This window comes from Psammomys obesus, unplaced genomic scaffold (assembly GCF_907164565.1).
Source record: "Psammomys obesus unplaced genomic scaffold, mPsaObe1.curated_primary_1811, whole genome shotgun sequence".
Classification (NCBI taxonomy): domain Eukaryota; kingdom Metazoa; phylum Chordata; class Mammalia; order Rodentia; family Muridae; genus Psammomys; species Psammomys obesus.
The window spans coordinates 9,974,716-9,996,506 of NW_026595981.1; the positions used below are offsets into that span (position 1 = coordinate 9,974,716).

At 49.3% G+C, this 21,791-nt stretch overlaps 2 protein-coding genes across 4 annotated transcripts in view; one reads left to right on the top strand and one right to left on the bottom strand.

Annotated features, from left to right (window-relative positions):
• Nucleotides 1-6,585, top strand: part of Myo19 (myosin XIX) — a 28,813-nt gene extending 22,228 nt beyond the window's left edge. For 2 of the 3 annotated variants that reach the window (XM_055619783.1, XM_055619782.1), the window contains 6 exons: nucleotides 747-850; nucleotides 2,417-2,583; nucleotides 2,691-2,820; nucleotides 3,643-3,728; nucleotides 4,533-4,829; nucleotides 5,814-6,585. In XM_055619783.1, coding sequence (XP_055475758.1) covers nucleotides 747-850; nucleotides 2,417-2,583; nucleotides 2,691-2,820; nucleotides 3,643-3,728; nucleotides 4,533-4,829; nucleotides 5,814-5,942 — 913 coding nt within the window. In that variant the 3' untranslated portion in view covers nucleotides 5,943-6,585. Of the gene's footprint in view, nucleotides 1-746; nucleotides 851-1,980; nucleotides 2,109-2,416; nucleotides 2,584-2,690; nucleotides 2,821-3,642; nucleotides 3,729-4,532; nucleotides 4,830-5,813 lie in introns of those variants that run through there. The other variant, XR_008721583.1, reaches the window with a different exon arrangement.
• Znhit3 (zinc finger HIT-type containing 3) lies at nucleotides 6,392-13,100 on the bottom strand. Its single transcript, XM_055619790.1, has 5 exons — nucleotides 12,955-13,100; nucleotides 12,833-12,864; nucleotides 11,280-11,360; nucleotides 9,160-9,237; nucleotides 6,392-7,150 (listed from the first exon to the last, which is right to left on the bottom strand). Exons 1-5 carry the CDS (start codon nucleotides 13,038-13,040, stop codon nucleotides 6,969-6,971), a joined length of 459 nt encoding a protein of 152 aa, XP_055475765.1. The 5' UTR covers nucleotides 13,041-13,100; the 3' UTR covers nucleotides 6,392-6,968.
• Nucleotides 13,101-21,791: the final 8,691 nt, after the last annotated feature.

Consider the following 21,791-nt stretch of genomic DNA (forward strand, 5'->3'; position numbering starts at 1 on the left):
GGGAGATGGCTCGTGATAAAGTGCTTGTGGACTTTCTCCCCAAGGACCTGACCTTGGGTCTCCAGCATCCGTGTCTAAAGCTAGGAATGACAGCAAGCAATGCAGTCCCACCACCTCCAGATGCACACGGGATTCCTTGGGCTTACTGGCCAGTCAGTGAGCTCCAGGTTCAATGAAAGACTACCTCAAAAAATGAAAGCTAGGGAAGAAAGGTTTCCATTGTCAAGTTAAGGCCTCCACATGTGCAAACACATCCTTACATATGTAGCACACACACATTTAAAGCACAACTAATATTAGGAAAAAAACAATCTGTTCTGGCATTCAGAGAAAATCCATGGGCTGGTTATCAGTACAGGCCCAGAGAAAAGAAAAAGGCCAGCCTTGGGAGGCCTTAGAACAGAGAACAACCATAAGGCTGTGCAAGTGAGACAAGGGTCTGGGCAACAGAGAAGCATATCGCAGGGAATGTAAGAACGGGAGCCAGACATGGCTGACCATGTAAAGCCTTGACCGTTTGCCCTGAGTGCAGTGGAAGCTGCTGGGATGAGCAGGGAGCGGCAGAGAATTGTGCTGCTCACTGGAGGTTGGATGGAGGATTAGGATAGAAGGGAGCTGAGTGAGGAGGCTGTTGCAGGTGTATATATCCTCCTCCATTCATCCAGTGGGGATAGTCAGGTTGGCACTAACGTTGAGCCCCAGCTAGGCACCTGCCTCACAAAGTCATTCTCTGTTTTGGTTTTCAGGGTCTCTCACCAGAACTTTATGGAAAGATATAAATTACTGAGAAGGCTTCGACTTCACACATCCTCTGGCTTCTGGGGCCTGTGTCCTGCCAAAGGGCCCTCTGGTGAGTGGGACCCATTTTTGTCATTTGTTCAACCACAGGTTACTGAGTACTTAGCTGTGTGTCTCCTTAGGGATGAGGGTTCAGAGACATGGTTTTTGGTAAAATATGAGGAACAAACCCCAGCTGACAACAGTGTAGAAAAGCAAAGAGCTTATTCTGATGCCAGGGAGTTGTGGACATGAGAAAGCATTTTGGAGGAGGTGCTATGTAGGGATAAACTGGATTAGCCAGTAACAACTACTGCTCATGACAAAGGTAATCTAAAGCTTCCATGTAAGAACTCCAGACAATAGTGGTAGGTAAAGCTGGGGTGCCAGGTGGGCCCTAGTCAAGAAACATGGACTTAGAAGCCAAGCAGTGGTGGCACACATCTTTACTCCCAGCACTTGGGAGGCAGAGGCAGGTAGATTAAGAGTTCAAGGCCATCCTGGGCTACAGAAGGAGTTCCAGGAGAGCCAAGGCTACATAAAGAAACTCTGTCTCTAGGAAAGGAAGGCAAATGGACTTTACTTCCTGGGTAGATGAGGCGGCACCCTTCGGGGGGGACAGCCAGTGCTATATCCGCCTCACGCGTTCATCCACTCTAGGGGCCTTGTAGAAGGTCCTGGGAGTGAGATTGTGAAGCCACTCAAGTGGAGAAGCCAGAACTGCAGGCAGCTGAGTAGTAAGTGGGCAAACTGGTCAGTGTTGGAAGGCATGATTCCATACAGATACAGGGGTAGACAAATGCAGGTGAGCCCGGCCTCGCCAGTGGGAAGAGAGAAAGAAGGGAGATATGAGGAATCTGGACATTGCCTGAGCTCCACCTCCCAGGAGGCATCAAGAGGAGACAGGTACAAGGCACTTGTGCAAAAGTCTAACCTGGTTGTGACTGAGAAGTTGGTAGACACAGTGTAGCTGTCCATAGCTGAGAATGTGGGAATGGTAAGGCTCAGGAGCAGGTGGAGGGACAGACAAGAACAAATCTCAGCCCTCTTCTGGGCCCATCAGTGAGCTCTCATCCTCCTGGGGAGTTGTGTCACTTTCCCTTTCCCTCTCCCTTTCTTTCTCCTCTCTCCATGGTTTGCTCTCCTGTCTCTCCTTCTGGGCCCTGGTCCATTTTGTGGATGTCTCTCACCTCTCGTCTCCAGCATCTGCTTTGGTGGCCTCTGTCTTCAGAGAGGCTCTGGGCAGCTAACTGTGGTCAGAGCCCTTGGGTAAATCCTCCCACACAGAAGGCAGCAGCCCTGCAAGCCTAGGAGGGCTTTCACATAGCTGGGTATGTTGTTCTCTTTTGACTGGGAAGGGAAGGGGTGGGGCTGAGGAAGTGGCCAAGCAGCCTGGGATTCCCTCTTTCATGCTTCCAGTCCCTCTTGCCACCCTGTCCAAGGAGACATAGGGCAGTGGAGGCTTCAAGACACTCCCAATCAACCAGGACTCTAGGGGCTACCTCTACCCACAAAGGGGGCTAAGGAAGAAATGACTAGATCTAGAACAGTAAGAAAGGCTTAGAGAGCTCTAGAGAGATCACAGGCTACAGAGCATGTGGAAAAGCAGGGACTGATGAAGCCTTTTTCCCACCCCCAGAGCAGCCTCTGTGTGCCAAGGAGGCCACATTGCAACCTCTACTACAAGACATCCTCCATGCTCTGCCGGCTTTAATTCAGACAGCGCCCACTCCCAGTGACCCAGCTAAGGCCACACAAATCCCACTGTACTGTGGCAGGACAAAGATTTTTATGACTGACTCCATGGTAAACTGGCTGGGGGATGGGATTACGGGTACCAGCTGCAGGTGTATGCCCTCCTCAGGGTGGAAGGAGGAGAGGCCAAGGACCTCAGTAGATTCCCCTTCTCTCAGCTAGAGCTTCTGGAATGTGGGCGTGCCCAGATGCTGGAGCAGTGTGCCCGCTGCATCCAGTGTGGCTGGAGGAGATACCTTCAACAAAAGCAGGAGAAACAGAGGCAGGCTGCTGTGCTCATTCAGGCAGGTAGGTGGAGCCTATTACTGAGGCTGGTTCCATGTAATGGGTATGGCCAACACAGTTCTGACAGGCTTATTTTGAAAAATGAAAATGTCAGAACAACCCAAGGCCAAGTGAGCCCAGCATTTGGGAGGCAGACACAAGAGGATCTGAAGTTTGATTCCAGCTTGGGCCACATAGAGTCCCTGCCTCAAAAAAAAAAAAAAAAAAAAGTGTAATTTCTTTTTGGAGTGCTGTGAATCAAACCCAGGATTTTACTCATGCTCGAGAAGTGCTATTCCACAGAACTACATGCCCACACAAACCAAAGTATTTTCAAAGGCACAGATAACCCAGATCACTCTTGCTCCTTGATCACTGCTGAAGACTGAGTCTGAGATGGGTAGCAGCCTGGGTCCTTGGCAATTAGAGCTCCCAAGTGACCCTCAGTGTTTGGGTATCTGCAAGATGGTAGGCAGTGGTTTTGTTGTTCAAGATTTTGTTTTACTTTGTGTATGTGTGTGAGAGAGACAGACAAGCTGTTTATGTGTACCATGTGCGTGCAGATGCCCTGGGTGGCTAGAAGAGGGAATCAGCTCTCTGAATTGGAGTCAAAAGAGGTTGCAAACCACCATGTGGGTGCTGGGACACCAATCTGGGTGCTCTGCAAGAGCACTAAGTGCTCTTAAACACTGAGTCATCTTTCCAGCCCCTAGAGTGAGTCTTAAGCCCTGTCTTGCTTTGTGTGTTGACATAATGTATCACTAGAACAATTTCATACTTTCCCTCCGGTGTTGACCACATGACTAATAAATCTAATGGTGTTTTTGATGTCTGCCATTTCTGTAGCTGTTCGGTCCTGGTTAACTCGGACACACATCAGAAGGTTACACACAGCTGCCACAGTCATCAAGCGAGCATGGCACGCGTGGAGAGTGAGTATGACTGGAGGCCCAGGGTGGGCAATACTTAGAGACCAGGTCTCTGACAGGCCTGAGGGAAAGTCTGCCACTGCGGTGTGGGCATGTTGGCAGGCCACGCAGCCTCTCAGCCTTGTGTCCTCTTGTATGATGAGATGGGCACAGACATTACAGGGTGGTTGTGGAAGTGGAGTGGCATATGTGCCCTAGGAACAAAATTGCCAATGGGAATTGCAGTTTCTTTATATTCTGCCACATGGAGCCGGTCTAGTTCAAGGCATCACAGCCACAGCCTTCAGTTTACCTTGTCAAGCTGCTTATTTTCCAGTCAGTGGTAGAAAGAGCTAGTAAGATGGCTCAGCAGGTACAGGAGCCTGCTGCCCAGCTTGGCCCACCTGAGTCTGAGCCCAGGCCCCCTCACAGCAGGGGACAAACTCTTCTGACCTCCCTCCCCGAGCATACCAGGGCATGTTCATGCCCACACACATACATATACACAAAAACAAATTATTTTGTTTGTTTTCTTTTATTTTTCAAGACATAGTTTCTCTGTGTAGTCCTGGCTGTCCTAGAACTTACTGTGTAGACCAGCTGAGTGCTGTGATTAAAGACATGTGCCACCATACCCAGCTATTTTATTTTTCTAAAGAGAGCTAAATCCTAACCACCCGAGTTCAATCACCAGGACACACAAGTTGTCCTTTCTTCACATGCCCACTGTAGCATGCCACTATGTCAAATAAATGAATGTAAAAGTAAATTCTTTCGGAAGAGGGCTGGCAAACCTAAAGCCATAAAGGAACGTTTTCTCTCTTTAAGATCAGAATGGCTTGTCTTGCCTCTAAAGAACTGGACGGTATGGAAGAGAACCTCATGACTCAAGCTCCTGGTTCCCTGAGCTCCTCGCTGCCCCGAGCACACTCTAAGCTCCTGGGAGCAATAATTCACCTCTGGCCTCTGGGACTGGTGCTAGCCAACTCAGCTGTGGGTACGCGTGGCTTTCAGAGGAAGCTGGTAGCCCATGCCTGCCTCCGGCTTCCCCCAGTCAGCGCCAGCAAAGTCCAGACAGCACAACAAGCTCAGGCGGGAATTACGTCCATCAGAGCCCTGCCTCAGGTATGTTCTCAGTCTATGCTGTGGTAGTCCTTCCTACAGCTCCACACTACTCAGTGAGAAGGGAGGCTTGCCCATCTCTGCGGGAACAGCACAAGACTCCCTAACCCTGCCAGGTAAGCCAAAATCTACAAGTGCAGATTATTGCCACTGTCTCAACTACAAAGTGGCAATCTTCAGACACCTTCAGTTGTTTCGTTATTTGTTTCCATAGATAGGGTTTCTTTGTGTAACCCTGGCTGTCCTAGAACTTGCTGTATATAGACCGGACTGGCCTGAAACTCAGAGATCCACCTGCCTCTATCTGCCAGGGGCTGGCTGAGACCCTCAGTTTTAAAACCGATTCCAAACATTGCCTTTGAGTGTTTGGCTCTTCCTCTGCAATGAGATCTTCAGTTAGGAACGTGTCTCAACCCTGTGTCCTCATCAGACAGACGTGAGCAGCACCTTACAGAGTAGGTGTAAAAAATTAAAGAGAGGCATAGTTAACTAGGACATAATTAGTCCCACTTCTAAGAAACGAGTGTGGTCATAATTTGTCACCTCCAGTGACACTGCATTTGGCAGTTTCCTCAGATTTTATCACTTGGTTACTGGTTGTCGTTTTCTCAACAAGAAGTAGTAAGTGTGTGGCCGAGTCCTTTGTGTTGTCAGCCTGCTCTACTTTCAGATCTACTACGATCTGAAAGCAGATCGCAGAACCCCTCCATTTTCTCCTCTGTAAGGCTGGTACGAGGGACCAGAGGAAAGAAATAGTCAACAAGCTGCTGTATGATCCATATAGAATCTCCCTGAGATTGACTAGGAATAAGCAGAAGGGTTGTGATCTTCCAGCTATCTGTCAGTCACAGGATGACAGACTTATAATAATAAATACCCTTAGAGTAACAGGCTCCTGTCTCTCCATGTATGGATGTGGGATTTTATTCCTGGGTTTGAGGTATCTTTGGGCCCTGCCACTCACTGGGTGTATCTCTTTCTCCCTAGGGCTCGGTCAAGTTTCACTGCAGGAAGTCTCCACTTCAGTATGCAGACATCTGCCCTGAACCTTCAGCCTCTAGTGTTGCTGGCTTTAATCAGATTCTGCTAGAAAGACACAGGCCAGTCCAAGTGTGACTCTTGTTCCCCCACCTGCCTGAGTGATCTTTGGTGCCTTTGTCTCCACAAGGCCTTTTCTTGCCAGCCGCCTTTCCAGAGACATCTGATCCAACACACTGCTGCCAAGCTATTCCCACAGGACTCCAACTGCACGTGCAAGCAAGTTCCAGTCTGTGAGCCAGGGCTTTGTGGCCGGAGTACCAGCCCGCCAGGGTATCGCCTCAGCACTGGCAGGATCTGGGGGAGCTAGTTATCAAGCCAGGATTAGGACCACCATGTGCCAGCTTACCGTCTTCAGGCTCAGGTTCACATTCAGCAGCCCTGACTAGCCATCCTCAATGCTGTCGCTACAGCAGGACGGACACTGGGCTATCCACAAGCACTTTAAGGGGGCCAAGTCACCCTAAAACTAGCTCTAGAATTTTGGCTGGAGGAAAATTTGCATATAGTTCATCAAGGGAACAATAGTATTTAACAAATTGATTTATTTAATGTTACCAAGAACAATGAATATAGTGTACAACAGAACCACATTTTAAATTTCTTTAGTAACATAAGTTACTAAACATCAGTTTTTAATTCTAATGGATACAGTTGATATTTATGATGTAACTCTGAACTGTACCAGAAATAAAAAAAGAAACATGGCTATTTATATTTAGATGGTGGCTTTAAATTTTTTATATTTTATGTATGTGGGAGTTCTGCGTGCATGTATGGCTGTGTAGCTCTTGCATACAGTACCTGCAGAAGCCAAAGAGGGTATCACAAGCCCCTTCAACTGTAATTACAGTTGTTGTAAGGAGTCATGTGGGTGCTGAAAACTGGGGTCCTCTGGAAGAGCAACCAGTGCTCTTAACCACTGAGCCCTCACTCCAGGGCTACAAGTCTCCTCTTCATAAAAGCTCTGCACCTTGAGGGTCCCCCACATGTCTGAGGCAAGCCGTGTGACAGGCGAAGACTCCATCACATGTCCTGGAACGAACGGTCTTGAGACAACCTCCTAGGAGGAGCAGTGGGCAGCGTGAGCAAAGAACACATCTCTTAAGAATCCCTCTTCTGGGAAGGTTCCACGATTCTTAAACAGCAGTCTGCAAACTCCACGAACAAGGGCTCCTGCATGTAGGCTTTCATCAGCTTTGCTTTGTTGTCATCCTGGTCGAGATTAACCAGCATCTGTCTCAGGTGTGGGTTGAGCAGTAAGCTTCTTAAAGTTGCAGACTCACCTTAAAAATCAAAGCCAGCTTTCAGTTCAAGGGGGAACCTGTGGCAGTGGCTGGAAGCTAAGTGTTTCCAGTGTGATCAATTGTGAGGGGCTTACATCTCCTTTATCATCTTGCTTCACCCCCACATCCTCAGACTGTACATCCTCAAAACCTCTTAACGCATACCTTTAATCCTAGCACCCAGGAGGCACAGGTAGACGGATCTCTAAGTTCAAAGCCAGCCTGGTCTACAGAGTTCCAGGACAGCCAGAGCTACACAGAGAAACCCTGGTCTCAAAAAACAAAAACATTTTACCATCATCTGTACCAATTGTGAAGTTTTTCCTTATTACAGCTACACATTTACTTGCATCCAATTGGGTTAGTCAATTTAAAGTGCATCAGTTGCATTACACCACTTTGTAAAAGGGACTTGACCATCTGTGAGAAACAGGTCCTGGAACCAAGCTGCCTTGGACATCAGAGAGATGACTGTATTCACAAATTAACTTCAATGTACATATGAACAAAGAAGAGCTGAGCTGGAGATGACAACAGTGAAGAGTGCTTGCTGTGAAACGCATGAAGCCCAGTGTTTTATCTCAGCACCCACTTAAAGGGTAAGCATGGTCAGAGGCACACCTGTAATCCCGGCACTGGGCCAGGCAGAGACAGGTGGGTCACGGGGCTGCCACCTGCCAGGCTAGCCAAGCTGTGAGCTCCAGGCTCAGTGAGAGACTCTACCTCACAGGAGTACAGTGGAGAATGACAGGGACTCTCAATGCTTCCTCTGGCTTGTGTGTACATACCCACACCAGGTGAGAATAGCACAAGGACCAAAGCAGTGCTGCTACAAAAATGTGCGGAACTGGGCTGGAGATGGCTCAGCAGTTAACACGTCCTCTTTAAGAGGACCCAAGTTCAATTTTCAGTACCCAAGTCAGGTGGCCTCCAACACGTCCAGGAGGCTCTGGCTCCTCTGGCTTGTGTGGCGCCTGCACGCGTGGGCACTAGCTGCACACCGACACACCTTATTAAGATGTGGGGAACACAGAGCCACCCTGGCGATTACCCAGTGCGTACTGAAGACTGGCTGCAAACTGAACCCTGAAGACAGTAAAGGTCTCTGCGCCCCACACTGGTAAGAGACAAATGACCACCGCTTTGCTAGCTGTCCTTTTTCTCCTTTTAAAATGGAATGTTTTTGGGAGTTGGAGAGCTGGCTTAGTTGACAGTGTTCACTGTGTAAGCTTTGAGTTTAGCCCTCAGCATCGTAATTTAAAACCAGGAGAGGGGCACTGCAACCCTAGCACTAGGGAGGTGGAGACAGGAAGGTTCCAGTATCTTGTTGGCCAGCCAATCTACCTGAATTGGTAAGAGAGCCTGTCTCAACAAGTAAGTGGAAGCTGAATGTGATGGCATGAACCTTTAATCCGGTGCTTGTGAGAAAACTCAAGAAACAAGAGTTGTAACTCCAGTTTCATCAAAAATATGAAATTGTTCTTGGCATGTGCTTTGACGTCCCTCCCATGTGTAGCTGATAGGAGTTCACTTTAGATTATTCATTACAACTGACTGGTTATTTCTTTATATGCCTCTATGGAAAAACATGTTTCTGCCCTTCTGCATATGCCTTGTCCTTATGATCAGATACTTTACTCGGGTGACTTTTTTTTGTGGGGGGATTATTTATTTTATGTATATGAGTGCTCTGTCTGCATGTACACCTGCATGTCAGAAGAGGGCATGAGATCACAGTACAGATGGCTGAGCCACCCTGTGGTTGCTGGGAATTGAACTCAGGACCTCTGGAAGAGCAGTCAGTGCTCTTAACCACTGAGCCATCTCTCCAGCCCCCAGGTAACTCTTAACTCTCAGGGTATAAACTGTCTGATATATGCTCTGAATAAAGTTGACTATTTCATGAGACTTGAGTCCACCTCATCATTAGGCTCCATTTTCCCAGGCTGCACTACCTCTAGAGCGGTAAATACAACGGTTAACAGTTAAGAAGCCCAGCACAGACTTACCTAAATTCTTTAAATCCGGAAGAGACACTCTGTCTTCTTCTTCGTCACTGTTGAGGAAGTCAGCTACAGAGGAGTCATCTGAGGAGAGCACAACCAACAGTCAAGGCCTCAGAGAGCCAGGACAGCCATGTTGACGACAGTGAGGGGCAGACCAGTAGTCACGCTCAAATGAAACCAACAGCTTGCTTCTTTAGTTTCATGGCACAGCCATATCCACTGGAAATGGCGAGTCATGAAGCCAGCACAGCTGTCTGACACAGTTCCAGCAAGGCTGAGCCAAATGCTGAAGTCGCTGTCCTAACTTTTGGGTTTGGGTTTTGGTCTCTGTGTGGTGCATTCTTAGGGACTTCTGCATTGACTCATTTTCTGTCTTTTCTGCAGAAGCCAAAGAGGGTATCACAAGCCCCTTCAACTGTAATTACAGTTGTTGTAATTATGTCTGAGTCTTTTTAGGAAAGTCCTAAAATTAACTTTATCTGGCCCTCTCTGGAAGTTTTCCTTATGCCCTAGAAATCATTAAGCACAGATAAGACATAGCTAGATGACGCCATTACTCCAGGAATCTTTTTGGGGAATCTGCCCCGAGCAAACAAACGGTATAACCGGTGCAGGGTATACAAAGACAGTCGGCAAACTCCGAACAGGAGGCTAGGTTACAGGAGGCTAAGTTACAGATTCAAGGTCTCTGTATTATATACTTAGAGCTCTCTGAAAATGTAGTTTAAAAATAGTCAGATGGGGTATACCTCTGGAGGAATAGAAGTCAGGAAATAAAAGAGATTGACTGAAATATCTTTTCCTACTTTATAGCGGAGATGATGAAACACAGTAAAAGAAGTTAGGTCTTAGTATTTGCTATTCATGAAAAGACCAGTTCAGATATTTTTTGTATGCCTGAGTGCTTTGAAACTACAAACACTGCCAGCCCAAAAGCAGGCTCTCATATAATAAATACGTTTGCGCTGGAGGAGACATTCTTTAGATTCTACAGGGCCGATAATAAAAATAAAATATGTTGTTTGTATTTCCCAATTGTGACTGAACTTGTAACCTTGGACATGTAATGAAAACACATACTCTGTACCAATTGGATAATCATTAGTCTGTCTCTGTTCTGTGAAATCTGTATGAAGAAGCACCTTCTTGTCAGTGGGTCAGAGCTTTGAGATTCCCCCAACAATCACCTGACTCTGTCTGTCTGTCTGTGTCCACACACACACACTCCTGCAGTTTCGCCATTGAGCACTCCCTCTTGCAGGAAGGGAGGGGGCAGAATGGTGGCTGCGCCCAACAAGCACATGCTGGTGCTCCATGCTTCCTGCGGGCTGTAGGCTGCAGGCGAGGAGTGTGGTTTTGCGGTGCCCTGCCATGACTCCAGAGCTGTGATGGGTAGTGAACGAGACTCTATAAAATCCTGCCAAGCAGAACCCCCGTGCTTTCAGCAAGGACAGATATGCCCAAGTCCATACTAGAAGTTTCTCAAAAGACAAATGGCCCGTCCCTTCGTGTGAATCTTAAGAACCTCTTTGTGGCACAAGAGGGGTTACCTGCAGATCCACGACACTCAGGAGGCATTATGGACAGACGAATTCATGAACACATGAAATGTATGAGTAGAATGGCAGCCTGTTACTGCACTGTATCTAAGGAGACTCCAGCAGCAAGGAGTCCCAGTTACTCCCACGTGGGCTACCAGGACCCAACACATCGCCAGACCCCAAACCCCCTCCCCAAAACCATGCTTCAGGATGCTCACAGCACCATCTATGACAACTTGTGCCCCCCCCATAAGACTAGGGCTATTGCTCCCCAACAAACCATCCTTCTGTACACTCCCCAACTATCTCCTCTTTCCTTTCCTCTCCACTTATTATCTTTGAAATCCCTTGTAGGTTGTTTGTTTAAAACTGACTGCCCACGCCAGGCAGTGGTGATGCACACCTTTAATCCCAGCATTTGGGAGGCAGAGGCAGGTGGATCTTCTGAATTTGAGGTCAGCCTGGTCTAGAGAGTGAGTTCTAGGACAGCCAGGGTTACACAGAGAAACTCTGTCTCGAAAAAAAAAAAAAAAAAAAAGAACAGAACAACAAAAGCAAAAAAAAAAAAACCAACCACCTCACCTTTGTCTTCCTCAGACCTTGTGTTTACAGGTGTCACTGTTCCTTTCTTTGCAGCAGGACGGGTTTCAGGGTTACACTGCTCTGAGAGACACAAATTTCAGGCATACACAAACACAACCCCTCGACAACAGTAACAAGGCAGGTCCCCTAACAGGCCCAGGAGGAAGAATGTGTACTGGACAGAGAGCTGCAGAGGGAGGGGCAGCTCAGACTGAGCGAGGGGCCAAAGAAAACCATGAGAGTCTGGCAGCGGTGTTGAGGAAGATGACTGAGCTTGTGTACCTTAAGATCAGGTGGCTGCGTGCCCCACCCCAATTTCACCAGGATTAATGGCAGTGACTTCTACGAGCATGTCTCAGTAGTTTGGGATACCATGCATGTATATACCACGTCCTACTAGGAATCCAGAGGTGAAAGTCATCGCTCCCAGGCCAGAGGGGTTTAGAGTTCACAGAGATGGATAGGTTAAGGAGAGTCTGGTCTAAGTCTACCTGAGGAAGCCCGGAGGAGAAAGTTTTGGCAAACAGAAGGAAAACGTTCTTAGGGAGAAGTCTGTGCCTGGCTGGGAGAACACAGGACAGGGACAGAGACAGAGACTACATGTGTACCAGTGCCAATGGAGGCCAGAAGAGGGAGTCAGAGCCCTCGAGTCACAGGTGGTTGGGAACCCTGGGATATGGGTGCTGTGAACCAAACTCAGGTCCTCTAGAAAAGCTTCAAGCACACTTAATTGCTCAACCACCTCTCCAGCCCTAGAACTTCATTACAAAAAAAAAAGAGGCCAGTGGGGCAGAGAAAGAACACACATGCTGCCAATGAGACCCAGACCTTAGTGATGCTACTCAAATCCTACCACTGACAACATTTCCAGCAGTAACTAATTTTTTTCTTTTCTTTTTTTTTAGGGGGGGGGGGTTAAGTAAGGGTTGTTTTTTTGTTTTGTTTTGTTTTAGTTTTCTATGGCTGTCCTGGAACCAGGCTGGCCTCGAACTCTGAGATTCAACTGCCTCTGCTTCCTTAGTGCTAATATGAAAAAAAAAATAAAAAATAAAAATATCTGGGCATGGCGGCACACGCTTTTAATCCCAGTACTTGAGAGGCGGATCTCTGATTTTGAGGCCAGCCTGCTCTACAAAGGGAGAGCCAGGGCTACACGGAGAAACCCTGTCTCGAGGGGGGGGGGGCAAAACAAACAAACAAAAAAAACCTGTCTCAAAATACCACACACAGGAAAAAAAAAAAAAACTCCTCTTCCTGTTGTAATCAATAAACAAGCATTATTCAAAGACAGAAACACTGCTGGTTAATTCGCTTCAGACAAGGCGGCTTTTGCAACAAGACGATGCCAAGACGAACGGAACAGACAGCTAAGACTTTTCCCAAGAAAGCAGGTCCTGCTTCGGCTGGGGACAGGTTCTCAACCTGTGCAGGCCAGGCGGCCTTGCACTCTCGGGCATCCTCCTGCCTCGGGCTCCTGCGTGCCGGGATTACGGAGCAGGGGCCTGTCGAGTGCAAGGAAGGGCCACGGGCTCGGCAGTGGCCCGGGGTCTCACCTTTGTGCTTCCGGAAACAGGAGACCGAGCAGCTGGAACGAGAGAGACAGGCCCGTCAGCGCGAGCGGCCGCAGCCCGGCCTCCCTCCCGACCCCGTGCCCAGCCCCCGCGAGCCGACTCACTAGGGCACGCAGCAAGCCGGGCAGCGGTATTTCGGCTTCTCCAGACAGATCACGCAGACCGCAGTCGCGCTGTGGAGCGACGCCATGACTCCCCAGAAAGCCCCTCGCCTCAGCCCGCGCTCGTCCCTTTACCTACGCAAGGACCAATCACAGCGCTCCGCACTCACGGGCAGGCAAAAGCAATGGATTGATCCTGTTCCCTCACCCAGGCCTCGTAAGTCAAGTGTCGATGGAGTCGATAAGCATTCAGGGCCGCTGCGTCCGGGTTTTCTCTGATGAGATGAAGCCGTGGAACTCGGGATCCTTCTGCCTCTGCATCCCTAGCGCTGCCCTCACAGGCGTGCACCGCCATGCCGAGCCAAAGACATTCTTTTAAAATTCTATGTATACTCGCGGGCCCGTGTCGGGGTAACTGATGTTGCTCCGAGGGGCCTGAGAAAGACGTCAGATCCCCTGGAGCTAGAAACGGGCGGCTGGAGCCTTCTGCTGTGTATGTTAGGAACCGAACTCGGATCCGCTGTGACAGCAGCAAGCTCTCATTATCCGCTCAGCTTTTCCTACCAGCCCAAAAGACATTTCTTGAGGTTGGGCCGCTGACAAATGGCTATTGAGCACTCCAGCGGTGAGTTCTGCCATGTCCAGACACTGGGGATGGTTAGAATATGGGCTTCCCTAGGAAGTGACTTGAAGTGGAGACAGAATGGGGAAAGGACCAAGGAAGAGACAGACTCATTTGCATGTCTCTGAGAATGAATGTTCTTTAACCATTGGCCTCTAGGTTCCTCTCCTGTTTTACTCCACCACTGGCCATGGCGGGGTAGACTGACCACAGAACAGGGATCTAGGCTAATGAGTCAGGATAGATGGGCTATGATTAGCCTTGAAGGCTACATTATAGACTCTGGGTATAGACAGAATCACGGTTGTTTGTTTGGTTTTTCTGAGACATGGTCCTGGCTGGCCTTGAACTAATGCCGATCCACCAGTCTCTGCCTACCAAAGGGCTGAAGTGAAAGGTGTTGTTGTGAAGACTGTGAAGACTGCTCAGACGTGGGTTCAAGCCTATAGAAAGGCTTTATTAGCTGGTTGCCGACTACACTGAGGTTTCAGGATCCCGTTGCAGCACTGACGCTTTCTCAGGATGAGCGTTTAAGCACAAAAATCATGTCTGGCTTGACCTACTTCAGTTAACAAGAACAGTTAGCCAGACGCATACCCACAGAAGGCAAAAAGCAAGGTCAGTACAGGCAGAGACTTTCCCAGAGCTTTAGCGGATTCGGCCTTTGTTGTAGTTTTGGCAGGCATGCAGCCTGCATGCCGCCCTTTGCAGCCTGAATGGAAATGGAACTTCCGTCATGGAATCAACTGTGCTAAGGTCTCGGGGCTGCTAATGTCTGGGCCCCCGTTACAGTGTGTGCCACCATGCCCTGCGTGGAGCCCTGTTTTAGAAGAACCTTGCTCCTCCTGAAGCTGTAAGTTTGACTCAAGCTAACCTCAGCTTCCAGAACCGTAGTTCATGTTCATCCCAAATGCCTTCTCTTCTATGTTGTCCACTCAGTCTCTAGGGTTTTTTGGTTTTGTTTTGTTTTGTTTTTTCCTGGGGGGTTGTTTTTGTTGTTTATTTTGTTTTGAAAAGGGTTTCTCTGTGTAGACCTGGCTGTCCAGGAACTCTCGCTGTAGACCAGGATGGCCTCGAACTCACAGAGACCTGCCTCCCCACTGCTGGAGTTAAAGGCGAGGGCCACCACCGCCCGGCTCTAGGGTCCTTTCTAATAAGGGTGCCCATGAGCATCCGAGCCTGCTGAGATAAATGTGCTGCGATGCCTGGAGCCCCGACTCAGCCCCCGAGAATGTATTTTAGAGGGCTTCGATGCTGTCGGGTTCGGGGTAGAAGCTGGGAAAACTCACTTCAGATACAGACGCTTGAAATGAAAGCTTTATTTTCTGAGGCAGGAAAGGAAGTGTGATGAGGACCAGGTTGGGAGATACCGAGGAGTACGACCCAGATTCACCATCTAGTTGGCCACACTTGAGGTTCCCAGTGACAGCACCCTGGCCTGGCTCTCTATGTGCTCCTAGCAGACCCGTCCTAGATGCTGTTAACTCCTCCTCAGCAAAAGCCAGAAGCGCAGTGAAGCACCTTGGAGAAGCCCAGCGCGCTGGCGCACTCCTCTAATCCCAGTGCTCAGGGAGGCAGAGGCAGCAGATCTCTGTGAGTTCGAGGCCAGCCTGGTCTACAGAGGGAGTCCAGGACAGCCAAGGCTACACGGAGAAACCCTGTGTCTTGAAACACCAAAAGAAAAACCTTGGAGAGAAGCAAGCTAGCAAAGAAGGGTTCAGACCCCAGGCACCCGGCACTGCTGAGCCTCCGGAGCCGCTCGCTCTCAGAGTTGCAGGCCAGCGAGTGGCGCCTCCAGAGGGCGCTGCGGGTTGCCTTTGGCACTCCGGCAGCGAATACTGCAGTGCAGAACCGAGCTAGAGACTCCAAGAGCCAAACCGGGAACTTTGGAGTCACCAGAGCAGCGTTTCTCAACCTGTGGACCACGACCCTTCCACAGGGGTCGCCTGAGACCATCGGGAAACATCATCCTTAACAGCAGCAAAATTACAGTTAAGAAGTAGCAACAACAGTAATTTTATGGTGGGGGGGGGGGGACATCACACGAGGACCGTTAGGAAGGTTGTGAGACCCACTAACTAGCTCGTGGATCGGAAGAGTTATGGGTTCTCGGAGGTGGAGATGGAGCTTCGTTGGCTAAACACGCGGAGGTCCTGGCGATGGAAGCCTCGGCAATACACCAGTCTAACATGATGATGCGCGGCTGGTGGGGGCCGGAGGATCGGGAAGATCGCCCGGGATGCTGAGACCTAGTCTCCTCACTCATCTGAGGCCTGAGGTTGTGAGCTTGGAGTGAAGAGGCCCGGAGAACTGGCCCCGGACAGCCTTGAGCGTTTGGAGCCCCAGGATGGCGCGTGTCCTGCTTTTCCTCGGGACACGCTTTCTTCACCGCCCTGCGGTTTAGCTCCTGGTCTAGCTCGTTTCTATGCCGGCACGAACTGGCCAGCGCCAAGGGCGTTCGCTACACCAGTGCCAAAGCGGCCTGCAGCGCCCTCTGGCGGCGCCGCTTGCTGACCTACGGCTCTGCGGTTGAGAGCGCGGCCTGCTCACTCAGAGGTCCTGAGTTCAAATGCCATCTACGAGGAGATCTAACGTCCGCGTCTGGCGTGCAGGTGTATATGCACACAGGGCATACGTTGAAAAAAAAAAAAAACATAAAAAATTAATTAAAAAAATAAAAGAAAGTTGTGCTCTGCTACACTCTGGCTCGGTTCTGCTCCTCTAACATACCCAGCCTAGCCCAGCCCTGAGAAGTGGCTACCCTTTGGTCTCAGGAGACTATTTCCACGTTCTCACCAGCGTTTACATCCATTTCCATCCTACGTGAGAGAGGGTGGAGCCCAGGAACGGCTCAGCAGGTAAAGGTAACCAAGCCTGAAGACCTGAGCTCCGTCATCAAGATCCCAACCTGGCAGAGCACGGGCTTGGCCAGTTATCCTCTCCCACCCGTGTGCCTCCCCTTCACATACAACAAATAAGTACATTTCCTCCCGCTAGGATGAGGGAGGGTGCCCCCTCAAGGCGGGGGCATTTGTTTGCTTGTTTATTTAAAACCGGGTCTCATAGGATCCAAGATGGCCAAGCATGTGGCCCAGGCTGCCCTTCTGATCCTCCTGCCCCCACCTCCTGAACGCTCGGGAGGATCACAGGCTCATGCCACCGCGTCAACCCATATGGTCCTGAAAATTCCAAGCCAAGGGAATGGACTGTTGTCCTTTGAGAAACTTCCAGGGTGGGTGTAGGCTCATCCTGTCTGCCCCTGCTGAAAGCAGAGGGATTCCATTCAGCAAGTTTTTTACAGAACCTCTTTCACTTGGCTCATCCGCAGGGCTGGAAACTAATGTGTGAATGAATGAGTCAGGAGGAACCTTGTTAAATTCAGGCTCCGATCCCCAGGGCGGGTGGCGACACATAGTTATTCGGACTCTAATCATCAGGCAACTGTCACTTCCTTTTCCTTTCCCCGAATAGTAGGTAATAAATTCTAGGTTTCTCCACATCAGCCACTGGGGTGCGTTTCATTAGCTGTCCAAAGTATGACTCAGAACCGAACTCCAAGCTGTGTTAGTGCTAAGCCCTTGGCCTGTGCTAGTGAATCAAACGCCCAGCGAAGCTGACCTCCTCCTCCTCCTGAGCACCCAGCTTTCCAGGCAAACGCTCCCCATGCCCTCTGCTCGTCTTCCTGGAATTCTTTATTTCCTCGTTGGAGCAGTACGTTTCTGACTCTTGGCAAATGTTTCCTTTCTTCAGAGAAATGTTCCCCGCCAGGAAAACGTTCTCTGTTCCAAATGCTTGCTAATCCACAGCACCATGAATTTTATGGTCATTTGTATCTGACCACCTGCCAGCTATACCCCATCCCTTTATCCAGCACCCCTGATTTTCATCTCTGAAGCGATTTGTAAGGAGGGACTTGGATATATGTTTTTTTAGGGAAGACAGCTTTGTTGTTGTTGTTTTGATTTTATTTTGGTTTTTGATACAGTCTTGCTATGTGGTCTTGACCTTCCTCTGTCTCCAAGTGCTGAGATTCCAAGTATGTCTGCTACATCCAGCTTTGAAATGGAGCCAATACTGCTTAACCCATTGAGAGTGCATTTTGATAACAGTGCTATTTTGCAAGTACTCAATGGACTGAAGCAGTTTATAAAAATAAGCCTGATTTCATGAAGATGAGACAGCTCAGGAAAATGAGCATGATTTCGTGGAAACAGGGCCAGGCTTATCCTGTCAGTGGTTGCTCATAGATAGAAATGAGCATCAAGCTGTGACAAGCATGGTGGCTTAGAAAGTTCGCCGAGTGGGGCTGGAGACGTGGCCAGTGGTTAAGAACACTTGATGCTCTTTCGAGACTACCCAGTTTTAGAGCCCCGCACCCACAGGGCAGCTCACGAGCATCTGTAACTCCAGACCTCAAAGATCCGATGTCTTCTTCCGACCTCCCCGAGCACCAGGCATGTATAAGGTGCCCATGCATACATGTAACATATAGGCAAGCAAGACACTCATACACATAAACATGAGGTAAATAAAATCTTTTTTGAAGTAAAGAGAGTGAGGGGTAACCCTAGCTTGAAGCCCCTTTCATAGGTCTCAGGGGTCTTCCTCACTTTCCCTTCATGTATCTACGATTTTACCAGGTTGGTGTCTCACACCTTTAATCCCAGCACTCAGGAGACAGAGGCAGGAAGATTTCTGTGAGTCTGAGGGCAGCCTGGTCTACACAGTGAATGCAGTAAATCGTCTATATAGTGAGCAGCCCAGCCAGAGTTACACAGAGAGAGCCTGTCCCAAACAAAGTGAACACCGCTACATTCACTCAACATAAGCAAAAACGTTATTAAAATAGTGGGAGGTCTTGAAGATTTTTGTAAATTAAACAGCTCTGCACAAATACTGCTGTTTGATCACCATCGTCAGCTCTGCCTGAGGCAGAATCTCTCACTGGACCTGGCCACCAAGCCCCAGGTCAGCACTCAGGGGTCTGAGTCAGGAAGATAACCAGTTAGAGGTGAGACCATGTCTTGAAAAGAGGAGGGAGATGCGAAATGGCTCGGCGGGTGAAGGCACTTGCCAGACCCGAGTTCAATCCCTGAGACCCAATGATGGAAGGAGAGAACTGACTCCATAAAGCTGTGTGTGGATCATGACAATCACACACACACACACACACACACACACACTATCATTTTGGTTTTGGAAGCATTTCTAATACAAGTTGTCTAATACGAGTTGCATAGCAGTGGGCTTTGTTATTTTGTGGGTTTTTTTTTTAAGATTTATTATTATGTATACAGTTTTCTGTCTGCATGTCCACCTGCTTGCCAGAAGAGGGCACCATATCTCTTCTTAGGCGGTTGTGAGCCACCACGTAGTTGCTGAGAATTGAACTCAGGACCTTTGGAAGAGCAGCCAGTGCTCTTAATCTCTGAGCCAGCTCCCCAGCCCTACAGTGCGCTTTGATGGAGCTGGGTCCTAGGGCGTTCCTGGAGGGCCACAGCTCAGTGGTAAGTGTCTGAGGTGGAGAGAGATTTCATGAGGTCAAGGGAGGTAAGTGGAGTACTGGGATCTGTAAGAGCCACTGAGGGAGGCTCTTACACACATTGTCCACTTGTGGGGACTTGTGGGGACAGATATGGTGAGGAGCAAAACCTGCTGCCCCTTGGCAGACTGCTTAGCCACAGGAAGGTCTAAGATAAGATCCAAAAATAGACACAGGCTCTAGGACCTTCCTAAGCAACACGGGCTGCTGTGTAGGGCTGAGCAGGCCCAACAGGCACCAAGCCAGAAAACTCCTTCCCCCTCCTTTACTTTCTTTCTTTGTTTTGTTTTGACAGAATCTTACTGTCAAAACATATTCTTCTGGCTACCCTGAAACTATATAGACCAGGCTGGCCTCGAACTCACAGAGATCCACCTGCCTCTACCTCCTGAGCGCTGGGACAAAGGCATGCATCACCGCACCTGGCAAAAAGAAACTCTGAAATTACCAAGCTGCCTTTTGCTCTTCATTCTTGCTTTCTCTGCCACCCACGTCCTGCTTATAATGGGAAAGCACAACTCTCAGCTCAAAGGGGTCATTTATTCTGGAGCAAAATACGAGTGGCCATGACCAAGGAACACTGATTCTAGTTACTGTGTTCCAACATGGTGATAGTGGTCATAGTTCCATGAAGTTTTTATATTTACAGAAAAAAAAAAAAGCCCTATATTAAAGCTTTTTTTTTTTTTTTTTTTTTTGTCAAAAACCTTGCTGGGAAAACTGGCAGTCAGGTTACAACAGGCAATCTCTGCTACAGGACCCGGATGCTCCCTAATGTGGTAGCCTTGGATTTGAGGTGGGAAGCTAGTGGTCCATTAAATTAATGGATTTTGTGTGATAGTCACAAGGGTATCACATCAGACACGGAAGTGGACAGCCGTGAGGGGCTAGAGAGAGCCCAGATCATTTGTATCTGCAACATTCCAACTCTCCACGCTCAGCCAGCCAGGCTGACAGTGTCTTCATCCTGTGTGGTTGTCTTTGAGATTAACAAAGACGACATTTCTACATATTTAGACGGGGCATCCCCTGGCAACGCTGAGGTGGCATGGAGGTTCTGCTGCGTATCTATAACCTCAACAGAAGGTGTGAGTAGAGAGGGAGGCCGCCTATTGCCGGCAGAGGACAAGGGGGACCGAGTGCTAAGTGCAGGGCAGCTGGTGGGCAGACTTCTCCAGGGTTTCCTGGGAGTGGGAACTAGCGTTTCCTAAAGCTTCAGGTTCCCCTAGCCATCAGGCCACTGTCTCTATGGATGAAGGTGAGTCAGAGCCTCCTTAGGGCCTCAACCACTTGTACTTGACTCACTGAGTCAGGAAGACCCAGTTCTGTTGCTCTTGACCAAACCCAGCCCTAAAAGTCTACATATGTTTGTTTGTATGTGTGTATCTATGTATGTATTTTGAGACATGGTTGACTACATAGCCCAAGCTGGAACCAAACCTGAGGCAATCCTCCTGCCTCAGCCTTCCAAAGACTGACATGAGAGGTGTGAATTATAGTCAAAGAATCTGACTAGGTCAAAGAATTTGTGACTAGAGTCTGTTTCCACGCAGGAACGGGTCCTTTGGTCCTGCCTGCCAACTGAGACCGTTCTTGATGAGGAAGAAAGGAAGGGCCGGTCCTCTGACAGCTTCGGAGGCTGCTTTAACTGTCTGCAGTGCTGAGCAGGAGCTGGGACCCCTGGGTGGGGCTTGGGAGACTAAGCAAGATGCAGTCCTGCTGGCCTCTGCACCAAACACCTCCCCTCAGCCCACAACACACACGCTGCAGATCCCTCCTGGGAGGTTTGGGTCCCTGGAGCCTTAGGACATGGACCGCCCAGAGATGAAGAGAAGCCTGCAGCAGTGTATCTGGTGAAGGCAGGAGCTGGACTCTGTACATGATATTGACTGTCTAACAGGAACCCTCCGTCTCCTCCTGACCCCAAAGCTTCCCAGGCCATGTAAGACCACAGAGCACTGTGATCTCCAAATTCCTCCTCTTGGCCAGCCTGAGGGTCCACACAGACAAGGGCACCTCACAGTGCCCTCTCCCATGTCATGGAGGGTTGGCTAGGAAGTGAGCACAGCCCCCCAACACACACAGAGCGACGCTAGCAGCCTGTGGGTGCTGTCCAGCCCGGAGTGCTGAAGCGTTCTGGACTTGGTGTGTGGACCAGAAAAAAAAAAAAAAAAAAAAATAAGCTCCTGCAGTCAGCCATCATTCTACTCCAGGAGCTGGGAGTATACTCAGAACTATACTCAGAGTACTTCAGGCCACCACCACACACACTGATAAGCCCCAGAGGTGATCTGCCCCACAGACTTAAAGCTGAACTCACCTTGGAAATTTGAGGATGGATAGGGAGGGCAATGGCAGCCCAGAGGGCAGGCAGTTTGGAAGACGAGACAGACTTGAAAGTCGTAGGCATTTGCACACCGGACCTCCCACTCCAGGACTGTCCTGTGAATTCTGTGGGAAAACAAATCCCAGGGAGGGTCCTCTGATCTTCTACAATTTCATCTTTCTTCCAGCCACCAAACCTACCAGGTACTGCTACCTATGGGATGGCAGGGGGAAAGTCACAATGCCTTGACTGCCCCATGTGTATGCCAGGCAGTGAGTCAGCCTCTCTCTCTCTCTCCCAACCGGCTTCTATACCAGCCCAAAGCCCTTCCATCAACTGTAAGACTAAAC

What these genes read in the sequence shown, in the direction of transcription:
- Znhit3 (XM_055619790.1), bottom strand. Translation starts at nt 13,040, where the DNA reads ATGGCGTCGCTCCACAGCGCGACTGCGGTCTGCGTGATCTGTCTGGAG. An exon ending in CTGTTTCCGGAAGCACAAAG is followed by an intron (nt 11,361 to 12,832) that starts GTGAGACCCCGG and finishes TGTGTCTCTCAG; the next exon opens with AGCAGTGTAACCCTGAAACC. An exon ending in AAGGTCTGAGGAAGACAAAG is followed by an intron (nt 9,238 to 11,279) that starts GTGAGGTGGTTG and finishes TGCTCTCCTCAG; the next exon opens with ATGACTCCTCTGTAGCTGAC.